Source organism: Apium graveolens, chromosome 3 (genome assembly GCF_009905375.1).
Source record: "Apium graveolens cultivar Ventura chromosome 3, ASM990537v1, whole genome shotgun sequence".
NCBI lineage: Eukaryota > Viridiplantae > Streptophyta > Magnoliopsida > Apiales > Apiaceae > Apium > Apium graveolens.
In genome coordinates, this window is record NC_133649.1 from 253897236 (window position 1) to 253917361 (window position 20126).

Below are 20126 nucleotides of genomic sequence, written 5' to 3' on the forward strand. Positions count from 1 at the left end.
GCTGGGTGACAGTCCATCCACGCGTGAGTGGCCGGGTAACGGTCTAGCGCGAGGTCCTAATGCGGCCAGGGTGATGACCGGCGAGGAATTCATCCATCTACAGTAGAAAAGGTTACTTATTGGTATCTTTTCCTGATCAGCAAGATATCGGGTTTATGCCAAAATTCTTTTCTTTCCAAATTCATTGGATATTGCAACTCTGTTCATACTTTACATGACAGAGGTTTTCAGGAAATGTATGAGATATATATATATATAGGTGTATATATATCGGGATTTAAATGAAGTATCTCGTAACTTCAATTTCTTTTGAATGATATTTCAAAGATTAAATCTATTCAAATTTTATCTTGTAGTCTCATCTATAGATGAACTTTTGAAACTGATTATAGCTTGAACGGTGGTAGTTCGAGTAGTATTCGGAAAAGATATAAGTATATTGGAGTATCTTGTAACTTCATCTTTTTAACTTATATCTAGTAAATGATTATCTTATGCATGACAAAGATTTTCAGAAAAACGTTGAGACAAGGTTAGACATATGAGATCACCTTGCAACGATATTTTTATACAGTTATAAACTGGAACTCTATGTATATTATACATGTCAGAGGATTTCAAGGATTGTGAAAAGTATATAGGTATATATATACTGAATATTTTGCGACTTCGTCACATTAAAATAACAAACTTGGTTCATTTCTTCTTAACCAAGACTTTCCTGAGTACTATGAGAATGCTCATATATTGTAAATTATTATACATACTATTTCGGTGGGCTTGTTGCTCACCCTTACTTTCTTCTTTCATCACACAACATCAGATAGACAAGATGAACAGGACCAAGCTCCCAATTCGCGAGTGGATAGGAAATGTTCCGCAGTTTCCTATAGGCGTTGATGTCGCTGTAGCTGAGGTAGGAACTACCAATAGGCTAGGCTTTCAACTTTTGATGTACCAGACTTATGTATCTTTATGAATTGTAATAATGGCAAAGAAATGTAAATTTATTCAGAAACACTTTTAAGGTGTAATGGCATATAATTATGGAATAAAATGACTCGTGTTATTTTTGGATATTCATCTCTGAGACTATAACTTGTGGTGTGTGTGTTTATTGTGGGGTCACAGTACGGAGTAGTTGATTGTTTATTAAGAATGGGTGTTATTAAGGGAAATGGAACTCGTGACAACCCGGATCCCCGACCCCGGATTTGGGGGTGTTACAGAAATGGTATCAGAGCTAAGTGTTATAAACCTCAGAGATGATATGACGTTAAAATAATAAGTTCACTAAGATAATAAGAACTCTTACCAAGTTCATAGTCGGACTACCTAACGTAGTACTGACGGTTAAAACCCTTATGGGAACCCTTATAAATATCGTGATAGAAGCGTAGTTCGTTATCGTATATGGTAGCGGGACTCCGAACCCTGAGGTTAAGGAGCAATAACGCGATGATGTTTTATTACTTATTGGAGATCAGATTATGGATCCGATAGAGCGTCCTAACGCGGGACCGGATGATGTTCATATTGAGGATGTAGCGGTTGAGGATGTTGTCCTAGAAGGGATTGTTGCTGAGAAGAATCCCTGTGGAGGATCCTGACAAGAATGAATAAAGGACCACTGAGGAATTGATGACCATGGTTAGGGGAATTACCAGAGGTAGGATTGGCTGGTCACTACCGGAGGTTCGTTCAAGTTTGTAAAGATAGTAGCCCCTTTAACACGACTTACTCGTAAGACTCAGAAGTTCGAATGGACAGAGAAATGCGAGAACAACTTTTAAGAACTAAAGCAAAGGTTGGTGACGGCTATTATGTTGGCGTTGCCGGATGGAAAAGGAGATTTTGTGATGTGTAATGACGCTTCGCATAAAGAATTAGGGTGCTTCTTATACAGCACAGCAAGGTAATCGCGTACGCGTCAAGACAATTAAGGGAATATAAAATTCGATGTCCCCACCCATGAGCTTGGGCTCGGGGCAATAGTTTTGCCCTAAAGATTGGAGGCACTACTTGTATGGAGAGAAGTGCGAGATTTACACAAGCCATAAGTGCTCTAGTGCATTTTTACGCAGAAAGAGCTCAACATGCGCCAGAGGAGGTGGATAGAGCTAATCGAGGATAACGATTATGAGATTCTTTATCATCCAAGGAAAGCCAAAATGGTGGCTAATGCCCTTAGTATAAAAGAGAGACTCAAGATAAAACTGTCTTTGGGAGAGTTGATAAGAGATTTTGAGAAAATGGAAATAGAAGTGAAGGTAACCGGAGCCGGTACCGAAAAGCTGTTGAGATTGCAATACAGCCCGAATTATTGGAAAAGAACATATTGTGCCAGAAAAAGTGATGAATGAAGGCAGAGAGCCAACAAATAGATAAGAGATTAATACCGAGAAAGATGATAAGGGAATAATGAGGTATTCCTACAGAATTTGGATTCCAAATGTTCAAGATCTTAAAGATGAGATCTTAGATGAAAGCTAGTTTGAGGAATAAGATTTAGAGCAAACCCTAAACGTGATAGTCAGGGAGGTCGCCATCAAGATAGAAGGAACCCATAACATAATGGAGTGGAAAATGAGGATTTAAAATATGTAGGATGACCCCGATTATGGGGAGAAGGAGGGAATGTTCAGACTAAGGAAATGGAAGTCGGGTAAGGAAAGGAGACCCGAGACGGTACTCCTATACGGCAATTCATGGACCTGTCTAAAAAGAACTTAGACTATTATCCCCAACCACCACCCTAAGGAGACAGTGCGGTGGGAAATTCTTTCAGGACCTTTAAGTTGCTAAGCTCTCAGAGTTCCAAGGAACAAGCAAACCCAGTAGAGGAGAGAGCCTGGCTAAAGGAAATATAGGAATCATTTGAGATTCTAAATGATGGACGAATCACAAAAGTCTGTTTTTGTCACTTACCCTCCTAAGAGAGAGGCCACCCGCTGGTAAAAGGCCAAGGAAGGCACGGAGCCGGAGGTTATGATAAACTGATTAAAGTTCAGTCAATTGTTTTCGAGAAAGTAATTCCCAAGGTTATGGAGATAGTGTAAAAGCTTTAGAGCCATAGCAAAGGCGGACGGGTATGATGAATTATGAAGCTATGTTGTAAAAGTTGTCAAGATTTGTTCTGAGGACTAGAATCCCAGAACGACGTGATGTTTGAAGTCAATGATTAGTGGGTTCATGAAATGATTGTAATAGAAAGGATTATAAAGGCAATAGAGTTCGAGGAATGATAAGGGAGTTGGGTATGAGGAAACCCTAAAGACTCGTAGTAATAGAAGTAGAAAAGTATGTAATCGTCAGGATAAGAGTGATTCACCATGAGTTAAAGCTGATGGATTGAAGAAATAAGAGATACATATATTTTATCCCCTATAAGTTGGGAGGATTCGAGGAAACCTTGAGATAGTTCAAAGGATAAATAATGAGACGCGGATAGACTGAGGAGACAAGGAAGTAAGAAATTAGGAAAAATTGGATGAAGGAAGTGACCTTCAAGAATGTGAAGTGTAAGACTGGTGGCTTGATACCCAGAAAGGGAGACGCCAGGTATGAAAGATATCTCAACATTGAGATGACTGTTGAGATAAATAACAAAAGTAAATAAGGAATTATTAAGAAGAAGTTCACGTTGAACATGACCAATATCTTCCAGAACATCTTTGTTATCGTTACCAAATTAGGCAAGAAAAGCGGATAACCGTTGTTATCTTTTGGAGGCCATATTGATTGACCTCATTTTGAATACAGATGTTATAGTGAAATTAGGCATATACTATCGAGGTGGGAATGATTGAATAAGACACCCTTATCAGGGATATATGACTTGATTTATCCATAGAAGGATGCATGTACCTTTTTAAAGGTGGAATTAAGGATAGAACATCGGTAACTTAAAATGAATCCTAGGGGAATGCATAAAGGTTGGCATTTCACCCTTAATAGGGATAGTATGAGTTTTGACAATATGAATTGGAAAGGATTAAGGTAATAACAACCTTTAAGAATCAGTGGAGAAATTTTTCAGAAGTATATAGACAATGATTCTGGTATTAATAAATGGTATCTTGATATGCCCTTTATCTAGGGAATACAGGAGGAACGATTCAAGGATAACCTTAGAGGTTTTACAAGGAGAAAGGTAATATTCAAAATTCTCAAGAATAGAAATGTTGATAAAGGAAATATGACGTAATTATAATGATGCCAAGTGGGGCACGTGTTAAACCACGAGACAGTATGGATCGAACCAGTAAAGGTAGAAATTGTTCAGGGCAATTAGGACCTAAGATAAAAGATGTTCTAAGTATGATTGAGAGTCAGTCGTGACAGTGATTAACCTCTAAAGACTGAGGCAATAACTTATGGAAAAATGGTGATTTTTTTTACTCATCAGATTTTAAGGTAAACATCTTCACATAAGCAGTGATCGAAATGAGGTAGAAAATTTATTTAGAGGTGGTTAAAATGACATTGACTGTAAGGAAATTTTACTATCAGGAAAGGCCAAAGAGGTGGCCGACACTTTAAAGGTAAGAGGATAATTATAGGCGCTTGTGCCAAAGGAATACAGTGATGATGGTTAAAGTTGTGAAGGTTGTATTATGGTTTAGAAGATTGACATTCCTTCTGATGACTGTGCAATACCCAACCGTAATAGTAGTTGGTAAAGGTTTAATTCGTGTAATCGCCATGAGCGGGCTATCTATCTCAGAAGGTACTATCTTGAGATAAGCCAGGACCATGTTTCAAAAAGGACTATACGAACCTTTGAGTTAAGTCTTCTATTTAAGGCATATGATTAAGAATGGTATTAACCTGCTATCGTTGCTTTGATTGAAACTCTTCTACAATTTTATCTGCTTCATGTCATGAAAGTACGTCAGAATTTGGAGTGTTCTTCATGAATTATGAATGGTGATTATGTTAACTCCTTAGAAGAATTCTATATGACATGTATAGACTCCGTATGGTTAGATATTAAGATTTTATGGAAAGTGAATGACGACAGTAGGTCAGTGGTGGACCATAGTAATGCAGCAATGATTCTGCGAGTAATGAGCTGATTACAACCGTGAGAGTTGTATTGGAATGGATGTTGAGATTGAGTACCACTAATCGGGTCGTGGTAGTGTATAAGTTATCATTGATAGACTAATTAAGTAGAGTATCTACCTATTGAATATTTATTCCCTCTTATGAAAAGAGAGTCGTATTACTATATGAGGAAGGTTGCGGTGCAAGCATAGAATTCTAGTAAAGATGATGTCTAGAATGAGATCCCAGATTCGATTTTCGATATCAAGGGAGTTTCAAAGGTGATTGTGTATAAGCTCGAGGAAGAGCATGGGTCCAAAGAATGATGGACAGAATAGCAAAAATATTTAGGCATGTGAAATACGATGCTATAATACTTGATGTTGATATAAATACATATATGTTTTGTTCTCCTATGACAAACCTCTATAGTTCAGAGGTAGATTACAAGCCAGATATTTGTGGCAGTATTTTTTTCATATACAATTCTCTTCAATTCGTTCTTTTCTCTTCTTTTCATTTCATGTAAGCTGAGAAGAACAACCCTTCCAGAAGGGGAGGTATTGCCGAATGACTATCTATCTGTGTGATAGAAGTCTAGTAGGATACCACATGTTGTTTAATTGCTTGTCAAGTACTAAAGGTTGGCCATCTTCTGTACTAACTATGTGATATAACAAGTGTTCATGATCATAGTGATCTCTCAATAAATTCTTTTACTTCTATACGATGGATCAATCTTTCAAAGATAGAAGCAGCTAGAAAGGAGTAGTATCAGTGCGGTGGTATTTCGATTCTAACACATTCGTGATACTAAGGTTGACGTGGTTATTAAAAGGTTATAGAACGCTAACGAGCAAAAGTATAACCAGTATAGTATTATGTACGGAAGATAGTAATGACTACGAACTGGAAAAGAATGGGTATTGAGAAGCAAAAGCTATAATTCTAGAAGCTATGATGAGAGTCTGTGTAATAGACTTGAAAGAATTTGAAATGGTCACTTAACACGGATTGAGTTTTCTTACGAAAATAGATCATATGTTGTTATCGAGATGTCGCCTTATAAGATCCTTGAGGGAAGACAATATCGATCTCCCTTATGATATGATGAACTTATAGAGCGTAAGATGCATCGACCAACAGTGGTCCAAAGGACCAAGGATATAATAGATTTAATCAGAGGACGGCTGGTAGTAGCCCAAGATGGGCACCCGAAGTATGTTGATTTGACACGAAAGGACAAGGAATAGGAAGTAGAGGACCTAGTGTTGTTATAGGTATTCCCTTGGGAAAGGATGGATGAGGTTCGGAAAGAAAGGAAAGCTAAGCCCACGAATTGTTGGACCCTTTGAGGTATTAAGACGTATTGGGAAGTTAGCATATGAGCTAGCCCTACCCCCGAACATGTAGCAAGTTCATAACGTGTTCCACATATCAATATTAAGGAAGTATAATTCGGATGCCAGACAAATAGGGGCATATGAGCGCATAGACATGCAACCCGACGTAACCTAAATGGAGCAACCAGGAAGGGTTATAGATTGAAAAGGAACATGTGCTTAGGAGAAGGGTTATCAAACTAGGCAGAGTTTGTTGGTAGGGCCACAATGTGGGAAAATTTACTCGAGAGTTAGAAAGTGCAATGCTAAGAAAGTATCCCTACTCATTTTCTATCTGATTCCGGGACGGAATCCTTTTAAGGAGGGGAGACTGTAATAACCCCAATTTTTTGAATTTTTTGAAACCCTTATGAATAGTGATTTTGCTGATTATGCTGAATAAGAAAACTTTTCATGCCACACTATGTAGGGGTTCTTCTATTGTTATTCTGAGATCTTATTAGTACTTTATATGGGATATAAGTGTACGTAAAGATCGTCAGAATCCAAATTCGAACACTTTGATTTTTTACCGAAAATCCACCAGATACCGAAAGAATTGAGTATAAGGTAACAGGATAAAAGGGATTTAATTCAAGGATTATAATAGGGGATCATAAAAAGGAATATAATGTATTGAGAAAGGTTAAGGGAACCCAAGTAATAAGATCCCGGGTATGATCCCTCAAACGATGAACGAGAACGAAAGTTAAGCGAATCATATAACAGATCAGCGATCATTAGCCAAGTAATTAGGAGTTAATTCAAAGAGGTTAATGATGATGATGTAATCATACCAACAAGAAGAAGATAAGTGTGGGAAGATGACATAAGTGGATGATATAAGCATGACCAAATGAGAAGGTATTGTTGGTTGATTTCAAGCCACACAAATTTTACCATGGTAAAAGATTAATTAACGACAAAAATAAAGCAACCAAGACAAAACAAATCAAAAACACAAAACACAAGTTGACTTTCACTTTCAAGAACATCAAGCTCTCGGCTTTCCTTCATTTTCAAGGAGAAACAATCAAAATCCAAGATCCAAGCATTGTTAAATCATGAGGTAATTATCCAAGGTTCCTTATACATAGATATAGCTATCCCATGAATCTAAGCTTTAATTTCCTTCACAATCTCTTCCAATAATTCAAGGAAAAAGATGGTGAATAGTAACTTTCAAAAAATAACTTTAGTTTTCTTGAATTTTTATGAAAGTTTAAGGTTATACAAGCAAGGATCAAGGTTCTTTTAGGCATTCAAAGCTCTTATGTTGTGTTAAGAAGCTTCAAGATAGATTGATATACAGAATAGGATGGCTAATTGTAAATATAAGATGTCTTGTAATTCTATATAACTGAAATGGAGTCAAGTGACAAAAAGACTCCTGACGGATGATCTACAAAGGCTCCCGATGGATAATCAACAAGGCTCCCGACGGATGATCAATATAATCCTGACGGATGATAATATTCAAATTAGCAGTTGAACGTGACAACACAGTCACATGCGTGGGGTATTTGTAAATGGAATGTGGCATCCTAATTGTAGGATTTAGAGAACAAAGAAGCATTATCATTTTCATGCTAATATGAAGATATTCAATGATACTGGATAGAGTAATGTAGAAGCATGAAGTTAGACTATATATAATTTTGCTTGTCTTACTATCATATAACTTGGTGATATATAAGCCAAGAGTAGCAAGTAGAACTACAACTGTTAGGTCACACACACTGTAGAAGAGGGTTGAATACAGTGTTTACTACAATCAAATCTAATTAAAGAACACAAGTAACAGAACACAGATTTGATTCAACACAATAAATTATGTTATAATATGGAACTGGCCTCTCTCATTGGTGAACAAATTATCACGAGAGCTGCTAGGGTTACAATGAATAATAACTTCGATAATGATAACACATATAGTGTAAACCCTATACCTGTGTTTATATACTACACAGTTACAAGATAATCTTTTAATTAATATTGAATATAATTCTGCTTCCTAAAATATATCAATCAGTTATCTTTTCTTCCAAGTATTCTATTCTTCATAGAATTCCTTCTTCATGCATATTTCTTCTTGCGTTTGTCTTGATCTTCTTTCCTTTCAATCAGCCGCCTGCCTTATCTGAAAGTCTCCTTAAGTCCTGATATTATCTCCTGATAAATATCTCCTAATAACTTAAGTTCTGATAACTTAAGTTCTGATATCTTAAGTTCTGACTTCAATATAAGTACTGATTTCCAGTTAAGTACTGATTTGTCCTGTTTAGGTAAGATCTGAAAACTAAACATAAATCATATTAGACATGATATCACAAATATATCTAACAACAACTGAGTAAGCATTATTTTCAGAGAGATAGACAAAGCTGTATTTGTTAAGAATTTCTCTGTAAGTTTGTAAGTTCTCTCGTAAGCAGCTATGTGCTATTCAAGCATCACAGAGTTCTCACACTAATATATATCCCTGGTGGATAAGTTTAAATCCACCAGAATATTTTAAAGCTTCTTATTTTATTACTTTGTGTTTTGATTTCAATTCAAGTTTCATTCCGCACTTCTCACAAAATCAAACACTATTATATATATTAAGTAAGAACAGTCTTAAAATTAAAAAGGAGCCAGAATTACATTCAACCCCCCTTCTGTAATTCTTGTTGCATTATTTGGGAATAACAAGGATGATTATGTTTTTATCTCTGTTATGTGTTTTGTCTAAATATAAGTGATGTTAGCTGAAATAGTTCACAGCAAGAACATTGAAGATTCTATAATGGAATCTGAATATAATGATTTTTTTGAAATAGCCAAGGAGACTGTTTAGGCATGTCCTTAAGCGATATCACCTTATTAATGAGATTAATGATCAAGGAGATATAAATGTAAAGTGCATAGTAATGATAGTGTTGCAGACCCACTAACCAACGCTTTGTCGCAGCAGAAGCATGATGGTCATACTAGTTCCATGAGTATTAGATACATGGGTAATTGGCTCTAGTGCAAGTGGAAGATTGTTAGTGTTTGTGCCCTAGAGATAACACTGTGATGTTTTAGTTTAAGACATTTGGATTATTAATATTTATGTTCTATCGAGTATTCCTTTTATAATTTATTAATTCTTAATTTACTGTGATATAAATGTTAGATTAATAAATGTCCTTGGAATATGATATGAATTCTATATCTCTAAGTACGTGACTTAAAAATGAGATTATGAGAATAGTATCAATGTTCCTAAAGGTCTCTAGTCGAGTACTATTATTAAGGGACAATAATAATGCATTAAAACTGGTGTTTTTATTGACTGATGATCACATCTCATTGATCATAGGTATAGTGATACTAAAGTAAAAAACACAGGCAGATGTAAATGTACCTGGTGCTGGACAGACCCGATGTGAGATTCTACGTGTCTGTTGTGTCATAAGTAATTCTCACAGTGATAATGGTGTAATGGTCCTTAGACCTGAAGTCATTATATTTCTATACGAGAATTAATATACATTGATTCCAATAAAAGTTATCCTTGACCGGGTAATGATAAAAGTGGACATTGGGTATATTATGAATCGTTTGAGAAATATGAATGATCTAGACGGGATTTAACCCTCCTATTTTGGGAGTGATATTATTGGCCTCTTGTGTGAGCTAGACTATAAAATGTTTGGCCACACTCAAATATTGATTTGATATGATAGTGTACTCATTGATCAAGGAAACATGGATTAAACATTGATGAGGATGACACATTAAATGCCTCTAGTTTAATCTTTAATATTTGGTTAAAGGGATTATATTACATTATACATTATTCACGAAAGGTTTAATCGATCACCGATTCAATTATTATTACTTGGGTAGCAATGATGTATTACTAGATGCCGCTCATTGTTTACGATTTAAAATTCGTTGCCAACATAATAATAACCTATAGGGTCACACACAAAGAATGCTTGAAGGATTATTTGATTTAAATTGGATTTAAATTATATTAAAGTAATTCGAATTATTTATAATATTAATTAAGTATGACTTAATTAAATAGATAAATATTGATATTCGAATTTAATAATATTAATTATGAAATTCAGTCGTTAAATAATTAAGTGTGACTTAATTATTATATAATTAGGAATTTCGAATTAATAATAACTCCTAATTAGTTAAGAGTTATAATTCTTTTTCTACTCTCTATATAATATTTCTTGTGTGGTTGATTTTGGGTGCAAGACTTTTACTAAAACCCGAGCCAACAAGAGAGAAGATGGAGAGAGCAAGAAGAAACGAGTTTGTGCTAGTACACATCCCATCTTTGTGTTCAAGCATTCGTGTGGATACTGATAGAGCGTAGATCGCGAGAGCGGGATCGTGGTGATTGAACAAACTTTGGATCTCTATTAGTCAATCAATTTGTAAAGATTCTTAAGGTAAACAATCTGATCTACGAATTAAATATTTTCTTTTCGCATTGATCCTGCAGTGGGTTTCAAAAATTCTGGTTTTTCACGTTTTTAATTACTGTTTTCGTTGCGTTTATGTGCTCGAAACCCTTCAAAGAGGGCTAAAGAAAAATGGGGACCGTTATTGGATCGAATGCAGCCGTATGGAAGCTACTATGGGGGAAATTGAGAGTGGTAACTCAAGTGCAGAGCCTGCATTTCTATCATCCATATTGGTCAAGCACAGTAGAGTATTTGACAGCCCAGTGGGTCTACCTCCCAGCTGTAATTGGGAACACAAAATTGTTTTGAAAGATGGAAGCAACCCTATTGGAGTACGTCCTTACCGATATCCACAATCATAAAAAGATGAACTTGAGAAGTTAGATTAATGAAATGCTCAAGGCAGAAATTATCAAGCCATCAACTAGTCCATTCTCGAGTCCTGTACTTTTAGTTAAGAAAAAGGACGGCACATCGCGCTTTTACGTCGATTACCGGGATTTAAATAAAGAGACTGTCCCGGATAAGTATCATATCCCCATTATTGACGAATTGTAGGATGAGTTACACGGGGCTGTGGTGTTCTCAAAATTGGATCTACGTGTTGGATATCATCAAATTTTAGTAAAGCCGGAAGATACACACCAGATGGCTTTAAGAACCCATGATGTTCATTATGAATTTTTGGTATTACCATTCGTATTAATGAACGGGCCTGCTACTTTCCAATCGTTGATGAACGATATCTTCCGTCCCTACTTCCATAAGTTCGTCTTTTTCGATGACATAATTGTAGAGTCGAAGCGAGGAGGAGCATAAGCAGCATTTACAAATTGTTTTGGAGATATTGGGCTGCCACTCCTTGTTTGTGAATAAAAAGAAATGTGAGTTTGGAAAATACACAATTGGTTACTTGGGACATGTAATTTCAGCTCTAGGGGTAGAAGTGGACAGAGAGAAAATAGAGGCCATGGTTGAATGGCCGCAGCCCAAAAATCTGCGCGAGTTACGAGGATTTCTAGGCTTGATAGGCTATTATCATAAATTTGTTGCAAACTACTGCCCCGATAGCACATCCACTCACAGAGTAGTTAAAAAAAGATAATTTCAGGTGGAGTGAAGTTTTCAGGGAAGCATTTGAGCTGGCTCAAATCAGCTATGGTTAGTCCTTCGGTGTTAAAAATGCCCAACTTTCAACAGCCTTTTATACTTGAAACGGACACTTCGGGATACGGTGTAGGGGCAGTCCTGATACAATCCAACAGGCCAGTGGCATTTTTCAGTAAACTCTTGGGCACACGGGATCACCAAAAGTCAGTCTATAAGAAGGAACTAATTGCTATCTTCTTAGAAATTCATAAGTGAAAACACTACTTATTGGGAAGGCATTTCATAGTCCATTCTGATCAACAAAGCTTACGGTTTTTAACTCAGCAGCGAGAAATAAATCCAGACTACCAGAAATGGGTAACAAAATTATTGGTATTCGACTTCGAGATTCAATTCAAACCAGGGGCTTCGAATAGGGTGGCTGACGCACTGTCCCGAAAACATGTGGGTGAAGTGGTGTTAAATGAACTGGTGGCTACACAGTAGTGTCATGAGATCAGTTGGAGAAAGAATTGCATAATGACAAGGACATTCAGCGTATCAGGAAAGAGTTAGAGTCAGGGGAACAATAACATAAGAATTCCATCCTTGTGAACAACATATTATTATACAAAGGAAGGATGGTGTTACCCCTTAAATCACAGTTTATTCCTCGTTGCTCTATGAATATCATGATACGGCAATAGGGGCCCATTCAGGGGAGGTGAAGACATTTCTAAGATTGGAAACAAACTTGTTTTGGGTCGGCATGAGGAATGATGTCAAGTTATATGTACAAAGATGCTAGGTCTGTCAGTATTAAAAACTCTCACAACAACTGCCTGCTGGGCTATTGCAGCCACTCTCAATACCCTACTTGGTATGGGAAGAAATATCTCTTAATTTCGTTGCAGGCTTACCATTGTCACATGGGGTTAATGCGGTGCTGGTGGTGGTGGACTGCCTCTCCAAGTATGCCCACTTCATCGGGGTAAAACACCCTTTTGATGCCTTTACTGTAGCGACAGTGTGCATGAAAGAAGTAGTACGATTACATGGATTTCCGGCATCCATCATTTCGGACCGGGATCGGATTTTTTTATAACATTTTGGAAGGAGTTGTTCAAACTTCATGGCACTGCACTAAAGAAAAGTACAACATATCATCCAGAAACCGATGGGCAGACCGAGATTATGAATAAGAGCCTAGAAACATACTTGCGTTGCTTTGTGGGCAGCAAATCGAGGTCATGGGCCAAGTGGCTACTGCGGGCAGAGTTCTACTACAATACATCCCCACATTGCTCCACTAAATTCAGTCCTTTTCGATTGCTATATGGGCGTGACCCACCACACATCATTCGATTGGATCGGGGGCATACTCATATAGATAGCTTGGATGAATTTTTGCAAGAGCTTGATGCGGTGTTAGATGAATTGCATTTTCACTTACTGAGAGCCCAACAAACGATGAAACGAGCGGCTGACACTCATCGAAGGGATGTCGAACTGTAGGTAGATGATTGGGTGTACTTAAAACTTCAACCATATCATTATCAGTCCCTAGCTGTAAGATCTTTTGAAAAGTTGGCACCCTGATTCTATGGGCCTTTCAAGATTATGTAGCATATTGGACGGGTTGCTTACAAATTGGCTCTACCTGCACATAGCAAGCTCTACCCCGTTTTTCATATCTCACAATTGAAGAAAAAATTGGGAATGTGCCGGTTTCTTCCACCATTCCAGCCCAAATCACAGCAGATTGTGAATTAGTAGCAGAACCAGAAAAAGTCCTGGAGGTTCGACATGTACAAACTGGAACAGGACTGCAGTTAGAAGCATTACTCAAATGGAAGGGCCTACCGGACTATGAAGCAATGTAGGAGAATATCACCACTGCATCTCAACAGTTTCCTAGATTCAATCTTGAGGACAAGGTGGATGTTTGGGTGGGGAGTAATGTGATGAACTCGCATAAAGAGAAGCCTTTGTTATGTTATACTCGAACAAGAAATAAGCAAAAGGGTAAAATGGGAACGCTGACAACAAATCAAGGGGACACGGGTCAACAGGCTGGTCAAGGGGTAGAAGAGGAATAACAAAAGAAGAAAGTGGCAGAATAGTCTTTAGGAAAGAGATAGACAAAAGGGGGAAAGATGAAGGGTTTCAGATTATCAATTGTATTATTTTATGATAGCCAATTTGAAGAGATTGGGCCTCTCGAATGTCCAACAATTTATCCCTTTTCATGAACCCTAAATTATTATTGCAGTAGCTTTGTGTTCAGTATCGTTCTTGTTTATATTTGACTCGATATCTCGCAAAAAGTATAGCAGTTACCCTAAATTTTAAAGCCCAATCCATTAGTCTGTATTTACCCATCCCAAGTTGGTAACAACATCCTGTTATAGTTATATTATTTGCTTAAATTATGGTCTGGTGCCTCTAGTGTTCAGAAGTTCCAAATCTGGTCCCTGCCATCCCAAAATATGTAAAAAAAAGTCCCTGAGTTCCTTAGAAACTTTCCAGACAGTCCCTGAACTTCAGAAGTTTGACAGTTTTACCATTGAAGTTCTGATTTTTTATATTTCAGTATCCTAATTTTAACGTTTCAGCCTCTTCAACTCCATAATCCATTAAGATAAGCCCTTTTAATCTTTGTTTAAGCATGTCTGTGTGCATCAAACATCAAATTGATATTGTGAAAGATAGTTATCTATTTTCTTAAGCGTGAACGGGATGAGTTTTACTACGAAATATATATTTCTCATCGTGAACGTTGGTTATTTTAATATAAATTTACGGTGAAGGAGTTTGATAATCAATATGACGAACTTAGGAGATTGGAAAAAAGGTACAAAATTGAATTGAGTAAAGAAATGTGCAAACGCGCAAATGAGGTATTAAAACAACAATTTGAGAAAGCAACAAGGACTCTTGAGGATCTCACATCTCAAGTGAAATTTCCAAATGAGGAAAAGATTAAAGGGGCAATTGAAGTTGATCAAATTGAAGATGCATATACAGAAAATCAGTAATGAGGATGATGTAATTGTATCAAATTCTTTGAGTTGCATGGAAGATGTTAATGAAGATATTTTTGATGCAAAATCTCACGTGGAGCAAGTTTTAGTGTTCAAGAAAAGGTGGCTAATGATATTATTTAGGTTGAGTCGTTGATCACATCCACTTCATCATTGCGGAGTACTTGCCTAAGTTACCTTCACTTGCTTTTAACTTTTCAGAGGTCTTTGTACCTCAACCGTTTTTTCCAGAAGTGTATGAATTTCATCTTGGTTCGATGTTATTCTTGTATGATTCTTGATATTTGCAAAACTCGTGGTTGAATTTTCTTTAACAAGGGAGAATGGTGAGGAACGAGAATAAAGAATTAATATATGTTATTAATTAGTTTATATTTATTTAGGGTAAAGATAAATAGTGTATTTATCCATATGTTTTATATGTGGGACTAGTTATTTTTTAATTAAGTAGGTTATTTATAATAAAGCCAATTTGTATGGGCATTAGTCCATTAGATTATTTATTAAGGTTTTTACTCCGTATAAAAATATTATAATTCTCATGTTATTACGAAGTTTTGATTATACATTTTTCTTGGATATACTATGATTTTATTTTCGGGAATTGTATAATTCATTGCTTATATCTAAAAGCTTATTTGCTTTTCAAATCTTGTCCTAAATCAAGTCTCTTTTATTGTTTTCCTAAAGATAGACTTCTATTGCCTGCAAAATACTAATATCTAATTGTTTCCCAAGCTAGGCTTCTATTTCCTGCAGAATACTATTAATATCCTCTCGTTGCTGGTATAAATTATACACTCCTCATTCACTGTAATTCTGAATCTTCAACGGTCCAGTAATAAAGGATTTACACTGTATGTTATTAATGGCTGGGCATGCATTTAGATCCAAGTATATACCTAATGGATGACGAGAATAAAACACCTACAAATGTATCAGCAAAACTGGATGAGCAAAGATTTGCGGAAATAGTTGAGAGAAATGCAACACAAGCCGCTAATGATTCTATTGCTCCTGCTAGTTACAGTCACAATTCTCCTGCAGATTAGCTAAAAATGGTTATTGATGGTTTGCAATTAATTGTCATTGCTGAAGCTCGTGATGATAAAGGTTGAATGTAACCTGTATTTTCGTTGGTTGTTTACAATTTGTTAGCATGATTTCCAGAGTGCAAGATAACAGTTAGGATTAAAACTGATGATTTAGTTTTTGGCCATTCCAGGGAACTCAACAAAAGATTCAGGGGAAGATAGAAATCTACTTGTGAAGAAAGAAAAGTCAAGCGGTGCTTCTGCTGCACCAATAATTGTTCCTATAGTCCTAAAGATGGCAGAATTTGACCATAAGGTTCTTACCGTTCCTCATTCTCAGGCAGAAATTGTTGTCAATTTAAAAATATCTTCTTAAAAACTGGAGTGTTTCTCTAAATATGTGCTTTTTACAGGCATTACTAGAGGAGTGGATTTCTGCACGTTCATTCAGTGACAATTATCCACTACAGGTATGAAGACTTAGTAAGCTTTCTGTAGAGAATATTATGAGCCATAGAACGGTATCTTGAAAATTTTGTTAAGTGCAATGCTGTATAATAATATTACAATATGGTCAAACTTCAAAGTTAATGAATGTATGTCAACTTTGTCTGAAAAAAGAGGTGATCATGTTATAACTTTTATCTTATGCATTTTCCAAGTCTTAACTAAGAGGTATTAAATGTTATCATGTATGGCCTAGCATGAAGAAAATGTTTAAAAAGGACCCCATAACGTAGGAGCCATTATTCTCATGTATGTATTTACTTGTGCCAATAATATGCTCTCTGTAGTAGTGGCTCTATGCATTTGTGATGATATTATATGTTTTACTTTTTCCAGGACAAAGATAAGCTAATAAGCAACCTAAAAACCATTCAAGACTACCTTTGCTCTTTGAGTTTTAGATTTGGTGAGCTTGCTGTAATTACAAGCTTCATGTGTAAAATTACATACTGATTGTAGTACGAGCATGATGTTGTGCCCTTTATTCCCCGTGTTTTTTTAACAGGCGTCAACAACGATAACCAATTACTATTAGCTTCTTTCATTTTCAACTTTCCTGAACAGGGGCTAACGGTTTCTAACATATCAGCCACAACTTTTCCGCAGACTCTGGATTGGCTGCATAGTTACCTTCTTCAGGTATTTTATTTATCTTGTCTCGGTTCAACTAATAGTAGTGTTTATGTTTTAACCAACAAGTAGTAATTAATGCTTGTCAGTGCTGGATTCTCTATAAGCTTTGCAAACTTTACAAGCACCATATATAATGAAAAAAAGATATGCACAAAATTTCAGTTCACTTGCCTTTAGCAGATGATAGAAATTTGTTAACTAATTAAGAAGGCCTTTTTTTTTCCAACTCAGTATTACATGTGCATAAGATAAGATTAAATTGTTACAGTTGAGTATTACTCATGCCATACTTTAGATGTTGTTTGCTTAGTTTTTTAACCCTCTAGTCTATAGAGTATTCACAACATGTGTTTAAGTATGAGTATTTTTAAACGAGTTAAGCCGCTGGAGCCGTTCTTCCATTAATTTGATCGAGCGCGGTATATCGAACGAGTCTGGTCAAGTTTACTCACTAGCTCGTTAATCAAATTATTTGAAAATATATTTTTAATATATAACTATATATATTTGAATATTCAAAAATGATAAAATAGTTCCGGTCCAAGTCGAGCACTCGTGCCGTAATAAACGAGTTCGAACTTGAGCTAGGGGCAAGCAGCTTGACTCGGTTTAGCCTCAAGAAATAACATGTACATTGATTACATTGAACTATTCAAAACTAAATCTAAATATCACCAACTATAATATGTGACTCAAAGAAATGGTTGTGCGCTTATCCATGTTAATTTGGAAGCTGCAATCGAATTGAGGCGTTAAAACTGAAAATCGTACCAACTGATATTCAGAAACAGGAGTCTGAGCTTTATGACAATTAGTTTATGCTAATATTAATGGAGGATCAACATTTAAAATTTTTTATAGGGTATGACAGTGCCAAGAAACTGTGGGAAGCATAAAATAACCATATGATACAATCAGTAATGAATTTGCAACTTTTACTTAACAAATGCGAGAAAGTGATAGTGTCAAAAAAGTTATGAATAACATCGATAAATAGCTGGAGTGTAAATTTTGGAAAGATTTCGCAAACAAATAACAAAAGCAAATCTATGCATGCCCTTTATATGCATCTGTACGTAGATTCTAGTTTTCGACTGATAAGTTGGGCTTTTAACTTTACTTCTTGTTCTTGACCTCTTTAATTAATTTTATTTTCAAAATTCAAAATTTCCATCCAGTGTATTCAGCAAGGAGGTACATCATCTGTTTCTGGTGGGAGTGTTAAGGCTGACACCTCAAAAGCAAATTACTGGCTGATGGCAGCATATTATATCCACAGGTAAGTTATAGGACAATGTTAATGCTATTTTATATTTTTACTATTTAAAAATATTTAAGAATGTTTTCCCAATAATATAGCGATTTTGCCTATTACTTTAGAAAAGAAAAAGTTAAGTTAAGCTTGCATGCCTTTTTTTCAGCTTACATAGTTGGAATGTGTAATCAAATTTCTGTTTGAGAATACCTTCAAGTGTCGTTAGAGTTTTTTACTGGCTTTATACGTTCTTAGGTGTGCAGATTTAGTCCCTCGAAATCATTTGTTCTTAGTGATGCCATTGATACTTACATGTGAAATGCAACTTTTTCTTCTATATAAGCCTGGCTATTTAATGTCTGATAGTATACAGGGCTACTGCAAGTACCAGGCCCGGACTCCTAATTCAATCCAGTCCCGCATATCACTAGTCCTAACCGGCCCAATCCCGCAAGCCCAATCTTGGGGAATCCCAGCACGTGAGGCGCTTGCCTAAACACATGATAGAGACAGGCTGTCACTCATCAATCATGGGAATAATCAGGGCACGTGTCAGAGGATTCTCAGAACATTCCTCAGTCAGTCCCGCGCTGACACGTGTAAAATATCCACCACAGCCAGGTATCCTCCGCTCTTAGAACCAATGGCTACGATTCAAAGGTACCAACCCCAAAACTCTATCATTGGCATATAAATAGCCCAAGAAGGTAAGGTTTTGAGGTTAATCACTCTCTTGCACTCATATACACACACAGCCAACCATCATTCCTATCTATCTTCATCTTCCTCAAAAGCGAGTTCTTACTCTCACACCGGAGGCGCCGCGGGACCCAAACCCCCCTTCCGGTGTTGTTTTGTAGGAAACCCACCACCACAGTTACACTTCCACAGCGGCGAAGGATTCAAGTACAGCGTCGAAGGAGCAGCCCCGCCACCAGGAGTTATCATTTGGCGCTAGAAGGGGGCTCTCCATCCTTGGGTCTCGGGGCCCCTGGATTCACCTTCATCAGCAAGCTCTTGAAAGAGTCCATTTATTTAACTTGCAAGAACCCAAGCAACCAAACTCTTCCATAAACATGAATGTTGTTTATTTAAGCCACGTTTCTGTGTGCTCGTTATTTTAGGCCACGTTTGTGTGAGCCCTGTTTTGTTGATTTAAGCCACGTTTGCGTGTGCTATTTTTAGTTTTGATCATTTTAGAACCCCGATTTTGCTCTAGTTTGAATATTGCCTTTGTGTTCTAGAACCCAGCTGCACTCATTCTACCACATTGTTAAGTATTCCCAGAAGATTGTTTAAATTAGTCCCAGAAAGCTGTTTGTTACTGCTTGTTATTGTTCTGGATAGTTTTTGCGGTTTTCGAAAAGCGACCTTAGATCAATATTGTTAGTTGGAAATCTTTGTTATTTGTTGTTGGTATTTTTGAGACAATGGCAAGACCAGGAAAGCATACTTCTGGAAAACCATCTGCTAGTACTCAGGTCCAGGAGTCGGACCACTCCCAGGCCCTTGACCCCGGAGCCGACAGAGAAGCGTTTCAGGAGCAACCATTGCAACACACTCCCGTTGTGGAGAGAATTGTAAACACCCGGGATGCCAGAAGCCTTATTGAGCTGAATCAATACAAATACACTAATGTCCGGTGGACGAAGAGCACATGGCCAACCTTACAAGTG

General features: G+C 36.7%; 2 protein-coding genes across 3 annotated transcripts; both read left to right on the plus strand.

Moving 5' to 3' along the window:
• The first annotated feature begins 11049 nt into the window (after positions 1-11049).
• On the plus strand, positions 11050-13492 carry LOC141714951 (uncharacterized). Its single transcript, XM_074518443.1, has 5 exons — positions 11050-11220; positions 11447-11575; positions 11685-11975; positions 12837-12949; positions 13000-13492. Exons 1-5 carry the CDS (start codon positions 11050-11052, stop codon positions 13490-13492), a joined length of 1197 nt encoding a protein of 398 aa, XP_074374544.1.
• Positions 13493-15764: 2272 nt separating this feature from the next.
• On the plus strand, positions 15765-19752 carry LOC141711037 (uncharacterized). 2 transcript variants are annotated; one of them, XR_012571194.1, is made up of 6 exons: positions 15765-16134; positions 16247-16371; positions 16469-16525; positions 16899-16968; positions 17127-17201; positions 18374-18436. XR_012571194.1 is itself a non-coding variant. In XM_074513491.1 (6 exons), the coding sequence occupies exons 1-6, from the start codon at positions 16080-16082 to the stop codon at positions 18879-18881; spliced, it is 471 nt and encodes a 156-aa protein (XP_074369592.1). In that variant the 5' UTR covers positions 15765-16079; the 3' UTR covers positions 18882-19752. The 2 variants fall into 2 exon arrangements, 1 of the variants encoding a protein (XP_074369592.1); XM_074513491.1 differs by lacking the exon at positions 16899-16968 and adding an exon at positions 18824-19752 and having other exon boundaries at positions 18374-18474.
• The last annotated feature ends 374 nt before the right edge of the window (positions 19753-20126 follow it).